Genomic DNA, 17,860 nt, shown 5'->3' with positions numbered 1-17,860 from the left:
ACTGCAACAGGACACTGTGGTCTGACCCGTGAGGCTTCATGGAGACATACAGTGGGAGGCAGCTGGTTTTCTATACCGAGACTCATCAGAGTCCGGAAAGAGGTCTTCCAATGGTCATTGGATACATGTGGAAGTCAGCTAGCTTATCGAGGAGAAACCAGGATTAATGGAGGGGTTAGAGGATCGGGTGGAGTAGCGATACTGTTCAAAGACTCTCTCAGCCCTATGATCACAATGATGAAGAAGGACGAGGAAGCCAGGTTCATGTGGGTCAGGTTCAGCTTTCCCAAGAGGCAAAGCTTGTACATTGCCATGTGCTACTTTCCGTCAGATACATCTAGATTCTTTTCACCAAACTTCTCCCCATTCATGCCACTTTACAACGACATCAAGAAGTTCTCCACACAAGACGACATTCTCCTTGTCGGTGACTTCAATGCAAGGACACAGAGCCTCCAGTCTCAGCCATATTACTTTGAACATGATTCATCCATCATGTATGAGCTTGACCCTACAGAGATGGGCACCAGCAGGACCTCAAAGGATATGGGACTCACAACAACAGGTAGAGCATTATTAGACATGGGCAACATGTGTGAAAATAGTATTTTATCCAGCCCTAAAAAGGGTATTTTTCTGGATTTTTAGGTTTTATTTCATGCTTTGTGGGTCTTTGCTGCTGGCCCACAGCCTTTAGCCTGGCCGACCAGCAGCCCCACACTATATATAGCTTTGCCTCATCACTTCACCACTTTTCATAGACACATTCGGTACCACTTCTACTGCTGTTGTTGCTGCCAGAGATTGCACATCATCTGCTTCATCATCATTGGCTCTTCAGGTCAGCACATCAGCGTTTTACATCAGGCCACACCTTGGGACACCAGCCCACTCTCTGCTACAGGTCAGTACATCAGCGTTTTATATCAGGCCACACTTTGGGACAGCAGCCCCCTCTCTACTATAGTAGAGGACTTCAGCATTTTTCCTCAGCTCATGGGACACCAGCCCACTCTCTGCTACACAGTATAGCACTTCAGCGTTTTATCATCACTACCTATCTTGGGACAGCAGCCCACTCTTTGCTACAGTTTATCATCGTTTTTCTTCTTCAGTTTACCTTGGGACAGCAGCCCACTCTCTGCTCACCATCTCACATCATCGCGATGGCAGCCCTCTCTACTTATCTTCACCGTCAACGGGGTCACAGAATAGGACTAGATTAGGTATTTCTACCTTTTGATGGGGCAACCATGGGCTAGCCAAGATGTACAGTGTACCTTTTTGTACTATAGAATATACTGAATACTCAGGTATATCTCTCTCTCTCTCTCTTCAAGCATGTTCCAAGATGGTGTTTAGGGCTGAAAAAAGACACCCATAGCTTCTACATATTACAGCCCTGCACAATAGTGATCAAACTCATGAGAAGTAAACTCGCCACCTTTGTAAGCTCTCAAAGTGAGAACAGAAAGACGGCTTTCCTTCTCCACCATAGTATGCCATTGCTGAAATTTGGATAAGGACTCACTCTTGTATTACAGAAAATAAGCCCAAGTGAATGTAACTTCCGGGGTTTCACAAAACACTTGACCATTAATGCAAAACATAGCCATCATCACTTTGCATAAAACATAAAAGCTCGACAAAACATCCACAAATGCTGAAAATGGAGCTTGCACATGTGACACCGCATAGAGGCCGGAATGGGCCGAACCCCCCCCCCCCCTTTGGAGTATTTTATTACCCAAGGAGAATCTCCCCACAGGAGATGCCGGATTATCCACATACAACCATCATTGGACCAGACACACGAGCTGTCATCAAAAGAAGCCCCTAAATACCATGAATGTGTGTAAACCACCTCTTCCCATGAGGGTACTGATCTCCCCCATCACCACGGGTCTTCAAGATGCCATATGTGAAAAACTCAGGTGAAGAAAATAATATACCATATACATCACCATGAACAAGTCAGGCAGCTCTCCACTCAGCCGGTACATGTACAATGGCTTGTACAGTAGGTACAATGGCTGGTACATCAAGTACAAGGGCTGGTACATTAGGTACAATGGCCCATACAGCAAGTACAAGTACAAGGGTTGGTACAGCAAGAACAGTGGTTGGTACAACCGGTACAATGGTTGGTACAGTAAGTACAAGGGCGGGTACAACAAGTACAACGACTAGAAATCATAATAAAATGATTAAATACCCTACCCTTACCTTCAGTATTTCTTCACAATGGAAGCCTCCAAAACAGTCGCCAACAATCGGTATTCTTCATGGGCAGCCTTAGAGACAGAGAGAGAGAGAGTAGCCATTGTTAGGGCAGTTGTAGAGGCTAGTGTGTAGCAAGACAGCCTCCTCCAAATGAAGAGAGAGCACTCCAATTTATAGATTTGGGCCTCCCATGAGCTAAAATGGCAAGAGAAGGCTATAATTACAAGTGCGAGGCCACTTTGATCCACTTTCTTGACAAGTGTGAGGCCACTTGTCTCACTTTGATCCACTTTCTTGCCACATGTCCCAATCTAAGAGATGGGCTCTCCCATAATCTTTATGTCACGACCCTATGTATTTGTACAGCATACCGGACATTGGGCATGGTGGTCAGTGTGCAAGACACAAGTGTGCAGGACATTTTGTTAAACATTCACACTTGGGTCAAATTATTAAGGGTCCTTTTTATAACCCCTTGGGGGGGGGGGGGGACAAACGTTTTAAACCATTTAAAATAAAAGCACCCCCTTTTTGGTGGATCGTGGGCCTCTTGGGGGGGGTTTACACTATTATTGGGACGGGCGCTTCTTTAGGAGGGACGGGCTGAACAGTACACTGGCTCTCTCTCTCTTGTGACTGTCGGGCTGAACAGTATGCTGGCTCTCTCTCTCTCTCACGACTGTCGGGCTGTAGGGAAGACGGGCTGAACAGTACATTTTTGGCTGGCTCCCTTTCTCAGTGGTGGAAGGCGGCTGCAGGAGAGGAAGCGCACAGCCCTCTCTCTCTCTCTCTTGGCGAGCTGACGACGGCTACAGGAGAGGAAGCGCACATCTCTCTCTCTCTCTCTCTCTCTCTCTCTCTCTCTCTTTTCACTGGCTTGTGACTGTCTCGGAGGTACTCCTCTGGCCCTTTGTGAGAGGAAGGGTTTGGCAACTTTGAGGGTGGAAACAAGGCAATCCGAAGGATGTATTTGGACGAGTTTGTGGACTGATGTATGGCTGTGTTTTTGGCTGCAAGTAAGGGCGAATTGGCTACGTTGTTCGGGGCCTCTTGAATGTATTTTCTTGGCATAAAGGGATGCAGAATTGTGTATTGCAATTAGCACAAGATTGTGTGGGACTTCTATGCTGAGAGGATCAGAGGTATGAACATATTGGGCACGCTATTACTTTCAGCCATGTTTGGCCATGTTGTACTTGGTTGAACTCTTCCTTGAATGCAAATAAAGAAATACCGAAGAGGGCGCCAAGCTTTGGGGCCAACAGGTGATCTTCACTATCGAAACTCTCCCATACCTCCTCTGGATCTCTGTCCACATCTGATGAGCATTACTCCGGGAGGAGACAAACTGTGCCTGTATGGATGGAGTCATGCAATGGTTGATGATAAGACGAGCCCGAGCATCCAATATGCTTCTCAAAGCAAGGTCCACCAAGTGAGGTGTGGAGATAGCCATCCACACACCGGCTCCTTCCAGATACAACTGAGTATAGAAAGACCAAATGATAGTTGGTTGCGGTAAGATTCATGGAGTCACCGACTTGGGGAGGATTGTAGGATGGTATGTGGGTAGGGGTGGGAACAAGACCTGGATGAGAGAAACTCAGAGAGGAAAGATTCAGAACAGGAACCACCTATGGAGCAACGGGAGCAGGGATCCAAGCTATGATGGTGCTGGACAATCAACAGGAGAAGGAGCACCAGTAGAGAAATCTCGTGAGGCCATGTCCTCTGACAAGAAACCTTCTCTGAAGAAAGGGGCTGAAAAAAAAAATCAGGAAGTCCTCCTCTTAGGCTGTGCACAGCAAGAAGAAAGGGAGGGAGGGTGGGAAACTGAAAGGAGAGGAAGAAGATCTCTCCAAGCTTAGGGAACCCCAACAACAATGAAATCAGCGCGGTCGTAAGACTCCAAAACAGATTCCATCATTACCTTCCATATGCTGTAGTTGTTCCCGTCCAACCGACGGTCCACAGGGAACATGGGGAGTGTTGGGATCTTCACGTGCTTCTCAGCCATCTCAAGTAAATCTGCCATTGCGGGGTTGTAACTTAAAAGGGTGGGTGGGTGGGTGGGAAAAATGAAGAACTAAACCTGCAAGTGCCTGTCCAGCAAATCAGCCCACCTTCCTCTTGCTTCTCCTCTTCCCGTACGGTCCAAAACAGTCACCAATCACCAACAAAACAGCCCCCCTCTTGCTCACACAGTTCCCAAGATCTTCCAAGAGCCTAGAGCTCTGATACCATGTCAGAATATGCAGCGGAGATGAAGACAAGATCTGAAAACACAAGAGCAAGTGCACTGCAGAAAAACACAGCAATAGAGAGGGAGAGAGAGAGGCGTGTAACTCTGCTATGTACACTAGGAAATCCCAAAATATTGAATACAAACTGTGTGGGGGCAAGGGGCCATTTTATATGGCCCTTATCAACTAGTCGGCCAGTAGAAAACCAGCCGACAACCCTCTGAAGGTCACCCAACCTGTTGCAACACCAGTCGGCCAGCTACTCATAGTCGGCCAGCACACAGGGAGAATCGTGGAGCAACAGGGGCAGTTGGCCATCACCTGGATCAGCCAAGAGCCACAGGACAACCTCCCACACCAAAAAAAAATAGGGAAAAATATGGAGAGTGGGGAAAAATGAGAAAACACCTAAATCGGGCGGGCACACCCACAACAGAGGCCCTGGTGTAAATATACAGACAGGAGATGACTGCTAACAGATGTTGCTTCCCCCTGCGGCAAGAGAAGATGTCCAAATCTAGCACGCCAGAGATCACCTGTGGGAGGGGAGGGACGAGAAGAGAGAGCATGAAGCTTGTAGAGACCATGGTCTGCATACCCTTCCCAAAGAACAATATCCATCTTCTGATGAAGGATAGTATCTGAATCTGTGGTGAACTCCACTTTTGTGCCAAGACTACACAATTTTTGCACAGAAAGAAGGTGAAATCCAAGATTTGGAACATAAAGAATACAAGAAGTAAACTTTCCCCCATGCCGGTCAAGAACTAAGAACATGGTGCCTTCACCACAAATAGGGATGGTGGATTTGTCACCTTCCCGAGACGTTTCTTTAGATCACTAATCAAGTCCTGTAGAGAAGTCATGTGCTTTGTAGCACCACTATCCACAATCCACTCCATAGGTACAGAAGCTGAGAGAAATCTTTGGAGCAATAGTAGAAGGAAGCTCCTCAAGATGTACCCAAGCAGCTCCGTCGACCGGGGAGGCTGAGGAGCCGGAACCCTAGCCTTTCTTGTTTCTGCCGCCCTCTTTCTACACTCCTGATAGAGATGTCCATCCTTTTGACAATAGTCACACTTCTTGGGTGATGATGAGGTGGACTTGCCTTTGTCCTTGAGCTCAAGCTGAGAGTGATTACCTTTACCTTTAGCCTTCTTGTTTTTGTTATTTTGGCCTGTGAAAGCTTGATCCCCTTTGCCGGACTGGGTAGAGGCATTCCAACTCTCCTGGTCAAGTACCATAGAGATGACCTCTTGCCACTGGAGTTCTGTGTGTAGAAGTGATCAAAGCAGAGTAGAGCATTGAGATTGTCCCATATGAGGGCTTCCTTCTTTCGTTCTTCCCCCTCCTCATCGTTGAGATCTGCTTCAGCTAGATTCGGTCGAGGAGTTGTGAAAATCTCTGCCCAATCATAAGTCTCAAGAATAGATTCAATCTTCACCTTCCAAACGTCGAAGTTTGTCCGGTCCAGATGCTGTCCTTCAGGGAAAATGGATAAAGATGGCAGCTTGAACTCCAGAGAAGACATTGTCCCCCCTATGAAGCGATTGTTTGCTGAAAATTCAGGTGTAGGAGAAGTTTCTGACACAAAGATGGCTGGAAAACAGCAGTAAAAGGATGGAAATCAGCAATGCAACTGTGAAAATCAGCAATTAGATGTCGGCAAATCAGCAAGGACCTCCCCGTTTGGGAGTGATGCCTATGTTCACATTCCAAAGAAGAAAAGGGGGAAGCTTCACTCGAAGTCCCAGAAGCTTGTATTTGTGGGATATAACTCTCTTTCCAAAGGATACAGGTTGTATGACTCGGAGCGGAACGAGGTTGTTGTCATCAGAGATGATGTTTTTGATAAGCATGTTCCAGCTTCCACTGTTGATGAGCCGCCACTTCTTGGAGACCCAGATGAGGCTGATGATGATTCCCAGTCGATTGTTCCAGCTGGACAGCCTCAATCAGTTAAAGAGGTTGAGCCCGCAGGTGGAGATGAGCCCCAGCAACAATAGGAGGCTCCGCGTTCTATTCGAGCACCCAGGTGGTTGTTAGACACCCTTCGGGAGTCGGGTGTTACGGAGCTTCCCTCCAAGTGGACCACAGAGGACGGACCCCGAATATCGCATAGAGTTCATACAAAAGTCATTCAGTAGAGCTCTTACAGATAAACTATGCTTTGATGTCTCGTATCATGTGGGACAAAGAGCCCACTTCCGTAAAGGAAACCCTTTCTCAGGATAATTGGAGGAAAGCTATGCAAGTGGAACTGGATGCCATAGAGAAGAATAAAACTTAGGAGTTGGTTCCGAGGCCGTCAAAACGGTCAGTCGTTGGTGTCAAGTGGATCTTTAAGACCAAGTATACGTCAGATGGGTCGGTGGACAAACACAAAGCCAGACTTGTGGCTAAGGGTTATGCTCAACGGCCTGGCATCGACTATGAGGATACCTTTGCACCGACAAAACGAGGATGACAACGATTTGGACTGTTCTTGCCCTTGCCTCTTCTTAGCGGTGGCCCGTATATCAGATGGTTGTGAAATCCACGTTTCTTTATGGTGACTTGCAGGAGGAGGTGTATGTTGAGCAGCCTCCGGACTTTGAGGTTCCGGGATCAAAGGGGATGGTTTACACGTTGTGGAAGGCCTTGCATGATCTTAAGCAGGCTCCCAGGGCTTGGAATCAGAAGATTGATTCCTTCTTTCTACAATAATGTCCGGGATCTGTGGTACACAAATTTTGTCATTACGGAATAGTAAACCATTTCGAATCATCCACTGGCCTCCTGCAACCTTAATGGTAGACTGCTCAGTCATTGAGTCTTGGTCAATCAATGAGCTCCCGTCCTCGATCTTCTGCCAAAATGGACCAAAATAACTATCAGTCCTGCAAAGCCCTCTCAATGACTGAAATAAGTCAATAGAAATCTCGGTGAATGACAAAGTATTCACCTCTTTAATTCAACTAAGCGCATCTGCAACACTATTCATGGACCCTTTCCGATAACAGATCTCAAAATCAAAATCTTGCATTAACTCAGCCCAACGAGCTTTCCTTCCTCTCAAATCATCCGCATCACACACATACTTGATTGACTGATGATCAATCAATACCACAAACTTGGAGCCATATAAATAAAGTCTCCAAACCTTGAGAGCATGAATCACAGCATAAAGCTCTTTCTCAAGGGTTGGCCAATGAGATTGAGTGTCGTCTAGCTTTTTACTTTCAAAAGCAACCGGTCTACCATCTTGAAATAGAGCAGCCCCGATGGCAGTCACTGGCATCAGTTTCAAGAACATAAGGCTGACTAGGATCAGGTAATGCTAAGATAGGTGCTTCCTTGACTTTATCTTTCAAAAGTCTGAAGGCCATATCCAAATCGTTATTCCAAGTGATAGGCTGATTTGACTTATATCCACAACCTTTCAATAAGTCGGTCATCGGTAGTGTGAGCTGAGAGTGTTCCCGCACAGATTTCCGAAGAAAAACAACAAAACCGAGAAAAGAACGAAGTTGTTTCACTGTTCGCGGTATAGGCCAGTGCAGAACCTTCTGAACTCGGTCATAGTCAATGCTCAATCCATCTCTAGTGATCTTGTGTCCCAAGTAAATGATGTCTGTCATAAAAAACTCACATTTACTTAACTTAGCATATAGTCGATTCTGTCTTAAAATAGATAAGACAATCGTGAGGTGTCTAACATGATCCTCAAGAGTACGACTATATATCAAAATATCATCCAGGAACACCACCACTTTCCCAAATGGTCACGAAAAAGATCGTTCATCATTTGCTGGAAACTGGCTGGAGCATTGGTTAACCCAAAAGGTAATACGAGAAACTCGTAATGGCCATACCTAGTCCGAAAGGCGGTTCTTTCAACATGCCTTTCATGAATACGTTTCTGGTGATAGCCAGTACGTAAATCTATCTTCGTGAAATATTTCCCTCCTACTAACCGGTCAATCAGGTCATCTGATCTAGGGAGAGGATAAAGGTTCTTAATTGTCAGCTTGTTCAATCTCTTGTAATCTATACACATTCTCCAGGTGTTGTCCTTCTTCCTCCTAAGCAACACAAATGCACCCCAAGGTGATTTACTTGGACGGATCTTGCCCATCCTCAAATAATCTTCGAGTTGTTTAGCCAACTCATCTTCCTCAGCTTGGCTCATCCTGTAAGGTGGAATACTGACAGGATGGGCACCAGGGATCAAGTCAATACGATGATCTACGGCCCATTCAGGTGGTAAACCCGATGGCAGTTCCTTATGAAATATATCTTGAAATGAATCAAGTATCTTTTGTAATTCTTTGCTTTCAAACACACTTAATTCATTGACTTCCATGGAAGGGATGAGAAATGAAGAAAGTGGAATCAATACACAATGGAAAGCGGTATGAATCCATTATATAAATCAACTATATTTACAAGAGGTCCCTGAGAGGGATGTATACAATCACCTAACATACTATACTGGATGTTCCTATGCTGAAAAGAAAAAATACGACTAGACCAATCTATCTGGACTTAAAGAGTCTTAAACCACTCAATCCCTAATAACAAGTCTACATTTTCTAGGTGCATAACATAGCATTCCAGAGTATCTTTGTAGTCCTGAATCTGGATTGGAAGCATCTCCACCTTTCGATCCCATACTTGCCTTCCCGCAAATAGGCGCACCTCATAGGTATGATCGCTGGGTGTCGTATCAAGACTCAATTTCTGCACAAGTTTGTAGTTAACAAAGTTGTGTGAGCTCCCAGGGTCTAGAAGAATGTGAATTCTATGGCCATTCACTTCTCCATAAACTCGGAGAAGATCATGCAAGCCAAATACTTTAGAGTTGAACATACAATCAAAGCATGTACTAGGGCGAGGGTACAGTAACTGACGTACCTATCAAAGACAACTGGTTAGCTGCCTTTGACTTGGGTCCTGCGTTGTTCTTTGCACCCTTTTGCTTTGGGCACTCGTTACGCATGTGTCCTTTTTCTTCGCAGATAAAACAACGTCCTTCCTTCGTGAGCTTTAAAGCCTTAAGGAGTCGTTTCTTCTTCGCTGGTGTCGAACTTGAATTCTTCGAAGATTGGTCCGAAGACTTTCCTTCAGTCGTGTTAGCCATAGGTGCAGAGAACTTTCTTTTATGCTTGTTCCCCTGCTCGGTTAACGGGTTTCGACTTGGAAGAGACCATTGTATCATCATAGATACGAGCTGAATGCTTCGTCCAATGTTTTGCATTTGTTATTTTTAACTTGTAAACGGTATGAGTCAAGTAAACCGGCTACGAAGAACCCCAAAAGAGTAGTGGGATCCATCTTTGTAGCTTTGATTTGCAAGTCGCTAAACTTCTGGAGGAAGACCTCATAAGTGAGGTGCTGCGAGGTCATGGTCAAAGCTGTAAACCGGGCAACAACATCATAATCATCTAAACCAGGCAACAACATCATAATCATCCTCTTTCTTGAGGAATTCCTTCTTGAAGACGTCTTCGAATTGTGCCCAAGTTGTTGGCTTAGGATTGAGTTCCTTCCACCAAAGCAAAGCTTTGCCTGAGAGGAAACCTGCTGCTAACTAGATCTTTTTTCCATCATCATATGGATGAAACTGAAAATGGACCTGCCACTTATGTAGCCAAGTGTCCACGATCTCCTTGGTACGCTGCTTTGCTCGCCCCCAAACGGTTCCGGAGTAATGTTGGGGCCTAAAGCAGAGGCCAAGGTATCCATACCCGAAAGAGTAGAGAGGGTAGTGGTCTGGAGTTTTGCAAGGCTTGCATCTGGGCGGCAATTTGTGCCTGACGTTCCAAAAAAGAAGCTTCGAGAGCAACTTTGAACTCTTGAAATCTGATTTTGACACACAATCGTCAAAAAGATCGGCATCGGTATCTTTCGTAGTAGCCGGCAAGCCTTCGCGTTCGACAAGGGGCTCCAACTCCGATTCTTGGGTCGACATCGTGAAGAGGGCAAGTGGAGAGAAAATTCGATCTTTGCACAATAAAAGTGCGAGGGAACTTGAGAGCTTGAGAGCTTGAAAACTTGAGAGATGTGTGGCAAGAAGCCCACTTAAGAGGTTTATATAACTGTCCCCAAAATACTTGAGCTTTTGCTTTTGTGTTTTATATATATATATATATATATATATATATATATATATATATATATATATATATATATATATATATATATATATATATATATATATATATATTCTGCTTTCTTTAAAAAAAACAAACACCTTTAAACCTTGGAGGAGACCTTTAACTTCTTTTTTTTTTTAAGTTTAATCTTAAAAAAAACGAAAGCAAGTCCAAATCGGCGAATGCTCACTGTTTTTTTTTTCTCTTTCCTCCTGGATTAGCGCCGCCGGCTGCCAGTGTGAGCGTGAAGTCGCCCACCTTGCTGCTGTTGTCGCCTAACGTGCTGCCGGTGCCGCCTTCATGCAGGTGTGCGTGGCTGTCTGCGCCAGCCTGCCTGCGTAGGCCTGGCCACAAGCCGGCGTAGGCCTGGGCGCTTGCGTAGGCCTGGCCTGGGCGCTGCCTACGTAGGCCTGGCCGGCTGCCGCTAGCCGCCTGCGTGGGCATGGCTACCTACACACCTTTGCCTACAAGTTCCGATAGCCCACGACCAGCACGAACATGCGACCCCGCATAGTCAATCGATCACTTCTCTCGCTCTCTCTCTCTTTCTCGTTCAACCCAAAAGCAAACATGCTTTTTTTTCTGTTTTCTCTTTGCAGTTCGTGCGACTGCACAAACATCTTCAGCCTTCTTCTAGCAAAGCAAACAACCCTACCATCTACCTACACCCTCATCACGGGTTTCCTATGATGAAAAAACAACATACTGAATCTGAAAAACAGCAGTATGCACAGAAAAAACAGCAAGCTCTTTGAACACATCTTTCTTCGACCTCATCTTCTCTACCTACGGACTTGCTCGTTCACGAGGCATGCTCTGATACCACTGTCAAATCCCCACTAGATCTCCTTGTGGAACGCTCCTGGTACGAGACTCGAAACCTGCAAACAAACAAAACAACATGGGGGTGCAGGCCTGACTCACCTCCCAACCATGACAGCCGTGGGCAAGCCCACAGTCTTGGCTGTCCCCACCGAGCCACGAGGAGCTGAGCTAACTAGGTTGACGTACCGACCAATCTCCACCTCGCAACGTCCCATACCACCACGAAGCTACCCTCGCGGGCCTCGAGATTGCTGCCGGCCTCGGCTGCGTAAAGCAGGTACACGTCTGCACTAGATCCAGGCTCCAGACCATAGAGCTCTCACAAATCATGCGAGAGAGACTATATAATTAATGACTAACCTTGGCCACCCTTTTATAGGCTCTTGGCCAATCATCGGATGTCCACACTTGGGCGCCTGCCCGTCCATACTTGGGTGCCCGCCCGTTAGTCTATCCCTAACTCAGCTCGCCAATCAGCCTGCCTAGCTCCAAGCTTCCCCAAACCTCGAAGCTAGTCTTGTGTGCGTATAGCACACGGTAGATACACACTGTGCACATGACACCATATATCTTTTTCCATTTTTTTTTGGGTGTGGGAGGGTTGTCAGCTATTTCAGATGCTGGCCGACTCATCCCTTGCTACTCGACCTGCTGTGCAGCGACGGCCGACTACTGGAGTACCTGGCCGACTAGCATATTGCAGGTCGTGAGCACTTTTGTGCTGGCCATGAGCATCTAGTGTTGTCGGCCTGTTTTGGGCTGGCTGACCAACAGCCTAGGGCCATATAAAATGGCTCCTTGCCCCCCACACTTCCTATTGTATTTTTTGGGATTTTCTTGTGTATATATAGCAGAGTTACAAAGCTTCTCTCTCCCTCTCTCATCTGCGTTTTGCTCTCTACAACAGTTGTCTTCATTTCCGCTGTGCATTCTGACAAAGAGGCCTTCATGGATACACGAACAATTCCCCGAGAGGAGAAGATATACCTAGCAGATGATCTTACCCCATAGTAGCAACGGAACGGGAACGGGAACAGAACGAAAGCACCACCAGGGGAACGGGAACGAGAAAAAGGGGGAACGGGAACGAGGGGGGACGAAAACAGGGAACGACCTAGATAATTCCTAGAAATGACGATAAATCTCTGGTTTGGGAGATGCCATATCACCAAGCAAGCGCAAATTAGCACTTACAAAAATCAAGTCATTGACTTATTTTGTCCCAAATTTGTTCCTCTTCTTGGATGCAACATGGCCGAACACACTCCATAGCTGCTCAATCGGAGAGGAGCTTGCACCTTGAGACAAGATCCTTACTGCCAATGATTGAAGCTGTGGTGTACGAGCCCCATAATCCTCCCACCATAAAGCAGCCCCTATCTTAAACCTATCTCTCTGTGCATCAGCCGATCCAAACCTTCCCAACTTGCTGCGATAAAATCCAAGTTGGTCTTTCACCAACCTTCGTTTATCTGCATCACGAACCTGCCTAGAAAGCACTGTCTCCCAACCATCCATCACCTCATCATCGGCCTCTTGTCCACATCCTTGGAACTCGGGATCCAAGACATACGCTGCAACATGCATAGGAGAATGATAACCATTCCATCGTGCTTCACATAATTCTCGAACCTCTGCATATTTCTCATCAGACAAGCCCATTTCCCCTATTTTCTCGATCATTCGGTCAGCCCCCTCATAAACCTTGCCAATGCATGGCTCCCGTCCATCTGCAATCCGCATCAAGCGCATGATCGGCTTCATCATAGCATTGATAGTATTGACTTCATCCCAAAATGTGAAGTCTTGTATGGTTCTTGCAACCTCTATGCCGGCTCTTGAGCGAGAAAGTGCCCATCCCATCCACTCATTGCATACAACCAACTGCTTCAAAGGCAATTGCACTTTGGATAACCTCTTCATCATGAGAAAGTTATAACCAAAGCGTGTCTCTGAGTACTTCAAGAGATCCTTTTTGGCCGATCTCTTGCGGAATTCATTCAAAATAAATTGATGGTTTTGAATGAAGCTTATTATCTCCTTGCCTTTTTGAATGTGTGGATCAACCCATGGCAAGCTGCCAACATCCTTCAATAAGTTGCTCAAACAATGAGCAAAGCATGGACTGAATGTGATATGCGGATACCTGTCTTCAAGCTTAAGACCAGCTGCTCTATTTGTTGCCTCACCATCAGCTAAGAACTGAATAACATTCTCTGGTCCAACTTTCTCAATACCTTCGGCCCACTCTTCCACAAGCTGATCTGCAGTTTTTCCAGTCCCAGAAGCATCATGTGAGGAAATGAATTGCATTCTTCCTCGAGAATAAGCAACCATGCCATGAATGGACCTTTTTCGAGTGTCACTCCAACCATCTGCAATAAGTGACACACCATTCTTTGCCCAACTTTCATGCACAGACTCTAAAGCACATTCAATTGCAGCTTTCTCCTTTTGCAACAAGGTGGTGCGTAGTGTCTCATATGAAGGAGGCTTGTATGTTGGGCCATACCGTGCAATCTCCTGGACCATTTCAATGAAATATGGAGACCTGGCAACAGTGAATGCTACATGATCATGATAAAAGAATCTTGCAACAGCTGCATCTACCCTCTCTTTCTTGCGGGGATCCCAAGCTGCTCCCAAGGTTTGCTGCTTGCCGGAACTTGCACCCATAGACTGCGAATCTTGGGAAAATGCAAAGCTCCCAAGTCCTCCATACTGTTGTCCATCTCCCAAGTGTACATCTTCCCCTTGTCTACTGAAGTAAGATGCATCAATTGCCGGTTTCTTTCGTGCACATGCTTTCTCCTCTTCACTTGGGTACTTTGCCAAAAGCTCTCTACGCATTTCAGGTGTTGTCCCTGGGCATTTGTTCACTTGTGCTTTTTCATTGTTCACATGGCATAGATGTGCTCTCACACGGTTTGCTCCTTCTGACTTCTCTTTGTTACATTGCTTGCATTTCCATCGTGTTGCACCTCCCTTAGATGAATACCTTTCTAGCCTTTCAACCTCGTCCCACCAAGTAGCATTCGAAGCCGATCGCTTTGAACCCGAGTAAGCCATGATGTCTGCAAATTCGGGCAAAAAGTTGAATAGGCTTTCAAAGTTAACCATTACAGAGAAATGAGTCCTTTTTTTTTCTTCTGTTTAATGGGGAGAGACTGTGCACTGTGCACTGTGCAGTCCAGATTGTGATTCACCATAGGTAATTTTTAAAACACCAAAAGTTCAAAGTTCAAACAAAAAAAGAGAGAGAGAAGAAAGAGAAAAGCTTCTTGCTGCCTTGCCTTTTAGATGAATGTAGTCACTGTGTGTACAGTGTACAATGTACACTGCAAGTCTGCACAGTGCAAGGGTTGGGGGCCTGGCTGCCAGTGGTTGGGGCGACTGTACTATGTAGTACAGAATGTCAGAACAGCTGCCGTACGGGCAGGACAGTACGGGCAGTGGACTCGTGGAGTCGTGGACAGCAACGGCGACTACACTGGAACAGGCGTGAACTCCGAAAAGCGACGGGCGAAAGGCGTACGGGACCGGTGCGAATTTCCGAAAAGCGCCTGGCGCAAGGCTTACGGGCTTCTATTTTTTTAAAAAAAAATCCACGTCATCAGCACGTTCCCACGTGGGGGAACAGCAGGCTCGCATTCCCTCGCCCGTTCCATCTCCCGTTCGACCGCCGTTCCCTGCCGTTCCACCTCATTTCGACCACCTCAACGTTCCACCATTCGTTTCCAGCGTTCCACTGGTCCACGCGATGGGGGAACGCGTTCCACCGTTCCCAATGGGGGGAAACGGGGTTCCCCTGCTACTATGTCTTACCCAAATCCAAGTAGAGCACAGACAAGCGAACATGCCCAAGGTGGCCCGCAAGGTGGAGAAGTGGACAATATATAGAGACAGGCAAGTCATCATCACAGTGCAGTGTCCCAAATAGGAGCACAGGGTCTGTGGGACCACACACCTAGTACTGGCAATTTGGAACTACAATGGGATACTATGGTCGAACATTGGGGAACTTAGGGAAGTTTTACAAAGAGGGACATCATCTTCTTCACAGAGACCCATCGGAGCCCAAAGAGAGGGCAACTTGGATGATTCAAATTCAACTTGGCAAAGTGAACATCTACAATGGTACCCAGAATTACTTCAAGTGTTCTTTAGTCAATAGCAATCACTTATATAACCCTAGATCTTATTTTAAGTGGGAGGGATTGTTACGATTGTGACTTAAATCTCTCTTAATTACCCTTAATTATCCTTAATTACTCTTAATCATTGAAGAGACACCAGTGAAGGGTCACACCCTGTCACATGGGTCATCACCAATGGCCTCACGTGACTATGGGATATTAGTGCTTCCACCAACCCGGGCATCTCTAGTTCTCTAACTTCAACTCTTGCACACTAATGTCAGCATCTATTCTTGGTCTTGCACCAGCCCAAACTCCTGGACAACTTCAGGTTCTTGAAGCTCTCCAACTTGTGAAGAATCCCCTTCTTGGACAACTTTAAGACTAACTACTTCAGAAACTCCTTCCTACTAAGTTTCAACCATGGGTGCACTTACCATTGTTGTGGGTCTACATGTTGCTTCTCCATTTACCAAAGCTATTGCAAAAGCTTCTTGCACATCTTCCAAGGCCTTGATGTTCTTTCTACTCCCGTGCCTTGCAACCCGCAACCTATGGCGAAACAGCTCCTTTGGATAGCATATTCTAGCCAATACAAATCCAGTCCATAAAGAGCAAACGTTGACCTAGACTCCAACAAACAGCATGCAAAACTAATGCATGGATCTACTAGAAAACCTCTGCAAAGGCCTATGTAAATTAACGCACTTGGATCCTAATGTACCCTCTATGCAATGGTACCTCACAATGCACCTAACGCAAGGACTTGCAAGTTGTTGTAGGCTAATGCTCTGATACCATTGCAACATGCATGCCGATGCATGCTTAGATCAACACTAATTACATGCTGATTAACTTGCTAATTAATCTTAAGCTGCAAATACACAAAAGACAAGGCAATTTGACCTAATCTACTGTACATTGTCAAAAGATGCTCGTATATGATTATGATTCCTATCTCGTCTACACTAATGCAGCATCTAGAAAAGGAGACTACTTTGGCTATTCCCACTGCCCAGGCTAAACGTTGCTCCTAAAGAACACCTTTCTGCTGATTTCCAACTCGCCTTGCTGTTCCTCACTCAAGCTCTGCAGATCTGGTGTGGGATGTCTCAATCTATCCAACAACCGCCTACACAGATGTATCCGTAGGGTCATCCATTAGTGTACTGTAGGGCTGGTCAGTTGGCTGTCCTGCTGCTCGGCCAGCACACAGCCCAATGAAGTTGTGTTTCTGCACCAAATGGTGAAAAAAAAACCATCTCTAAATATTAGAGGTACTTTCGACAAATTCATAATAATTTGAAGGTACTTATAACTAAAACCACTCAAAACCTTCAACTCTGCACCCAAGTTTTTTGCGCACATTGCTTACCCGATCTACTAAAGTGGGATTGATGTAGGATGATGCATGAGATCAAGATAAGGTTAGAAATGGCAGTTCTACTCTTTCATGGTGATGTGGGGATATCCAGAAGATGAGAGCTTGCATACAAAATGGGCACATTGGCATGTATACAGATGACTGCAAAATCTATCAAAGGAGAGGTTAAGGAAAGAAGTGCACGTTGCCTGCTCCTTTCTCTGCAGCGCCTTCAACAAGGGTGCGACGGACCCATAAGGGTTCATTGGAGGCAGGTCGGAAGAAGTCGGGCTGCTCCAAAGATACCCACAGCTTGAGGGATCCTTCCAATCGCTTGTAGTCCAGCACCATCACCATCGCAGCGCTTAGAGTCATGAAACCCAGCAGCCCAAGAGCGTACTCCACAGCACTCCATGTCCTCTTCGCCGGAAGAGCTGGAGGACCTCTCTCGACGGAGAGCGCAGCTAGATCGGCCATGCCCGCTACCTTAATAGTAGTCACTATAACATTGAGCTAGACCATTCCTCGCTACCCAACCTCACGATCTACTACTGGTCATGTGCCTATGAAAACTTCAAGAGTCTTTTTTTTTCTTTTTCTTCTTTTATTTAACTCAAACCATTGCTTCACCAAAAAAAGTAACAAGTAGGTAACCCTCGAGTTCCTCCGGCATATAGTTTGCATGTGTATGCATACATAAGTGTGCATCTATGCATATGTATATATGTGAGTGATTGTGTATGCGTGTGTGTTTGTATGTGTGGTACGTATTTGCATGTGTGTATGTGTACATGTGTGTGTATGACTCTCATATAGACGTATATATGCGTCTTTCTCTCACATGTGTGCATGTGTGTATGCATGTATACATGTGCATGTATATGTCTATGTGAGACTCTCTCATATAGACATATTATCTTTATGTCTCTCTAT

General features: G+C 45.9%; 1 protein-coding gene across 3 annotated transcripts in view; it reads right to left on the bottom strand.

Annotated features, from left to right (window-relative positions):
* Nucleotides 1–17,498, bottom strand: part of LOC147610561 (pectin acetylesterase 8-like) — a 70,572-nt gene extending 53,074 nt beyond the window's left edge. Inside the window, exon 1 of one of the 3 annotated variants that reach the window (XM_086786660.1) lies at nucleotides 17,137–17,498. In XM_086786660.1, the coding sequence (XP_086642786.1) occupies nucleotides 17,137–17,404 (268 nt within the window). In that variant the 5' untranslated portion in view covers nucleotides 17,405–17,498. The remainder of the gene's footprint in view (nucleotides 1–17,136) is intronic. The other 2 variants (XM_086786659.1, XM_086786661.1) reach the window with 2 other exon arrangements.
* Nucleotides 17,499–17,860: the final 362 nt, after the last annotated feature.

Source organism: Cibotium barometz, chromosome 49 (genome assembly GCF_041138505.1).
Source record: "Cibotium barometz isolate CiBa-2024 chromosome 49, ASM4113850v1, whole genome shotgun sequence".
In the NCBI taxonomy this organism is placed as follows: domain Eukaryota; kingdom Viridiplantae; phylum Streptophyta; class Polypodiopsida; order Cyatheales; family Cibotiaceae; genus Cibotium; species Cibotium barometz.
This window is presented reverse-complemented; position numbering and strand designations above follow the sequence as displayed.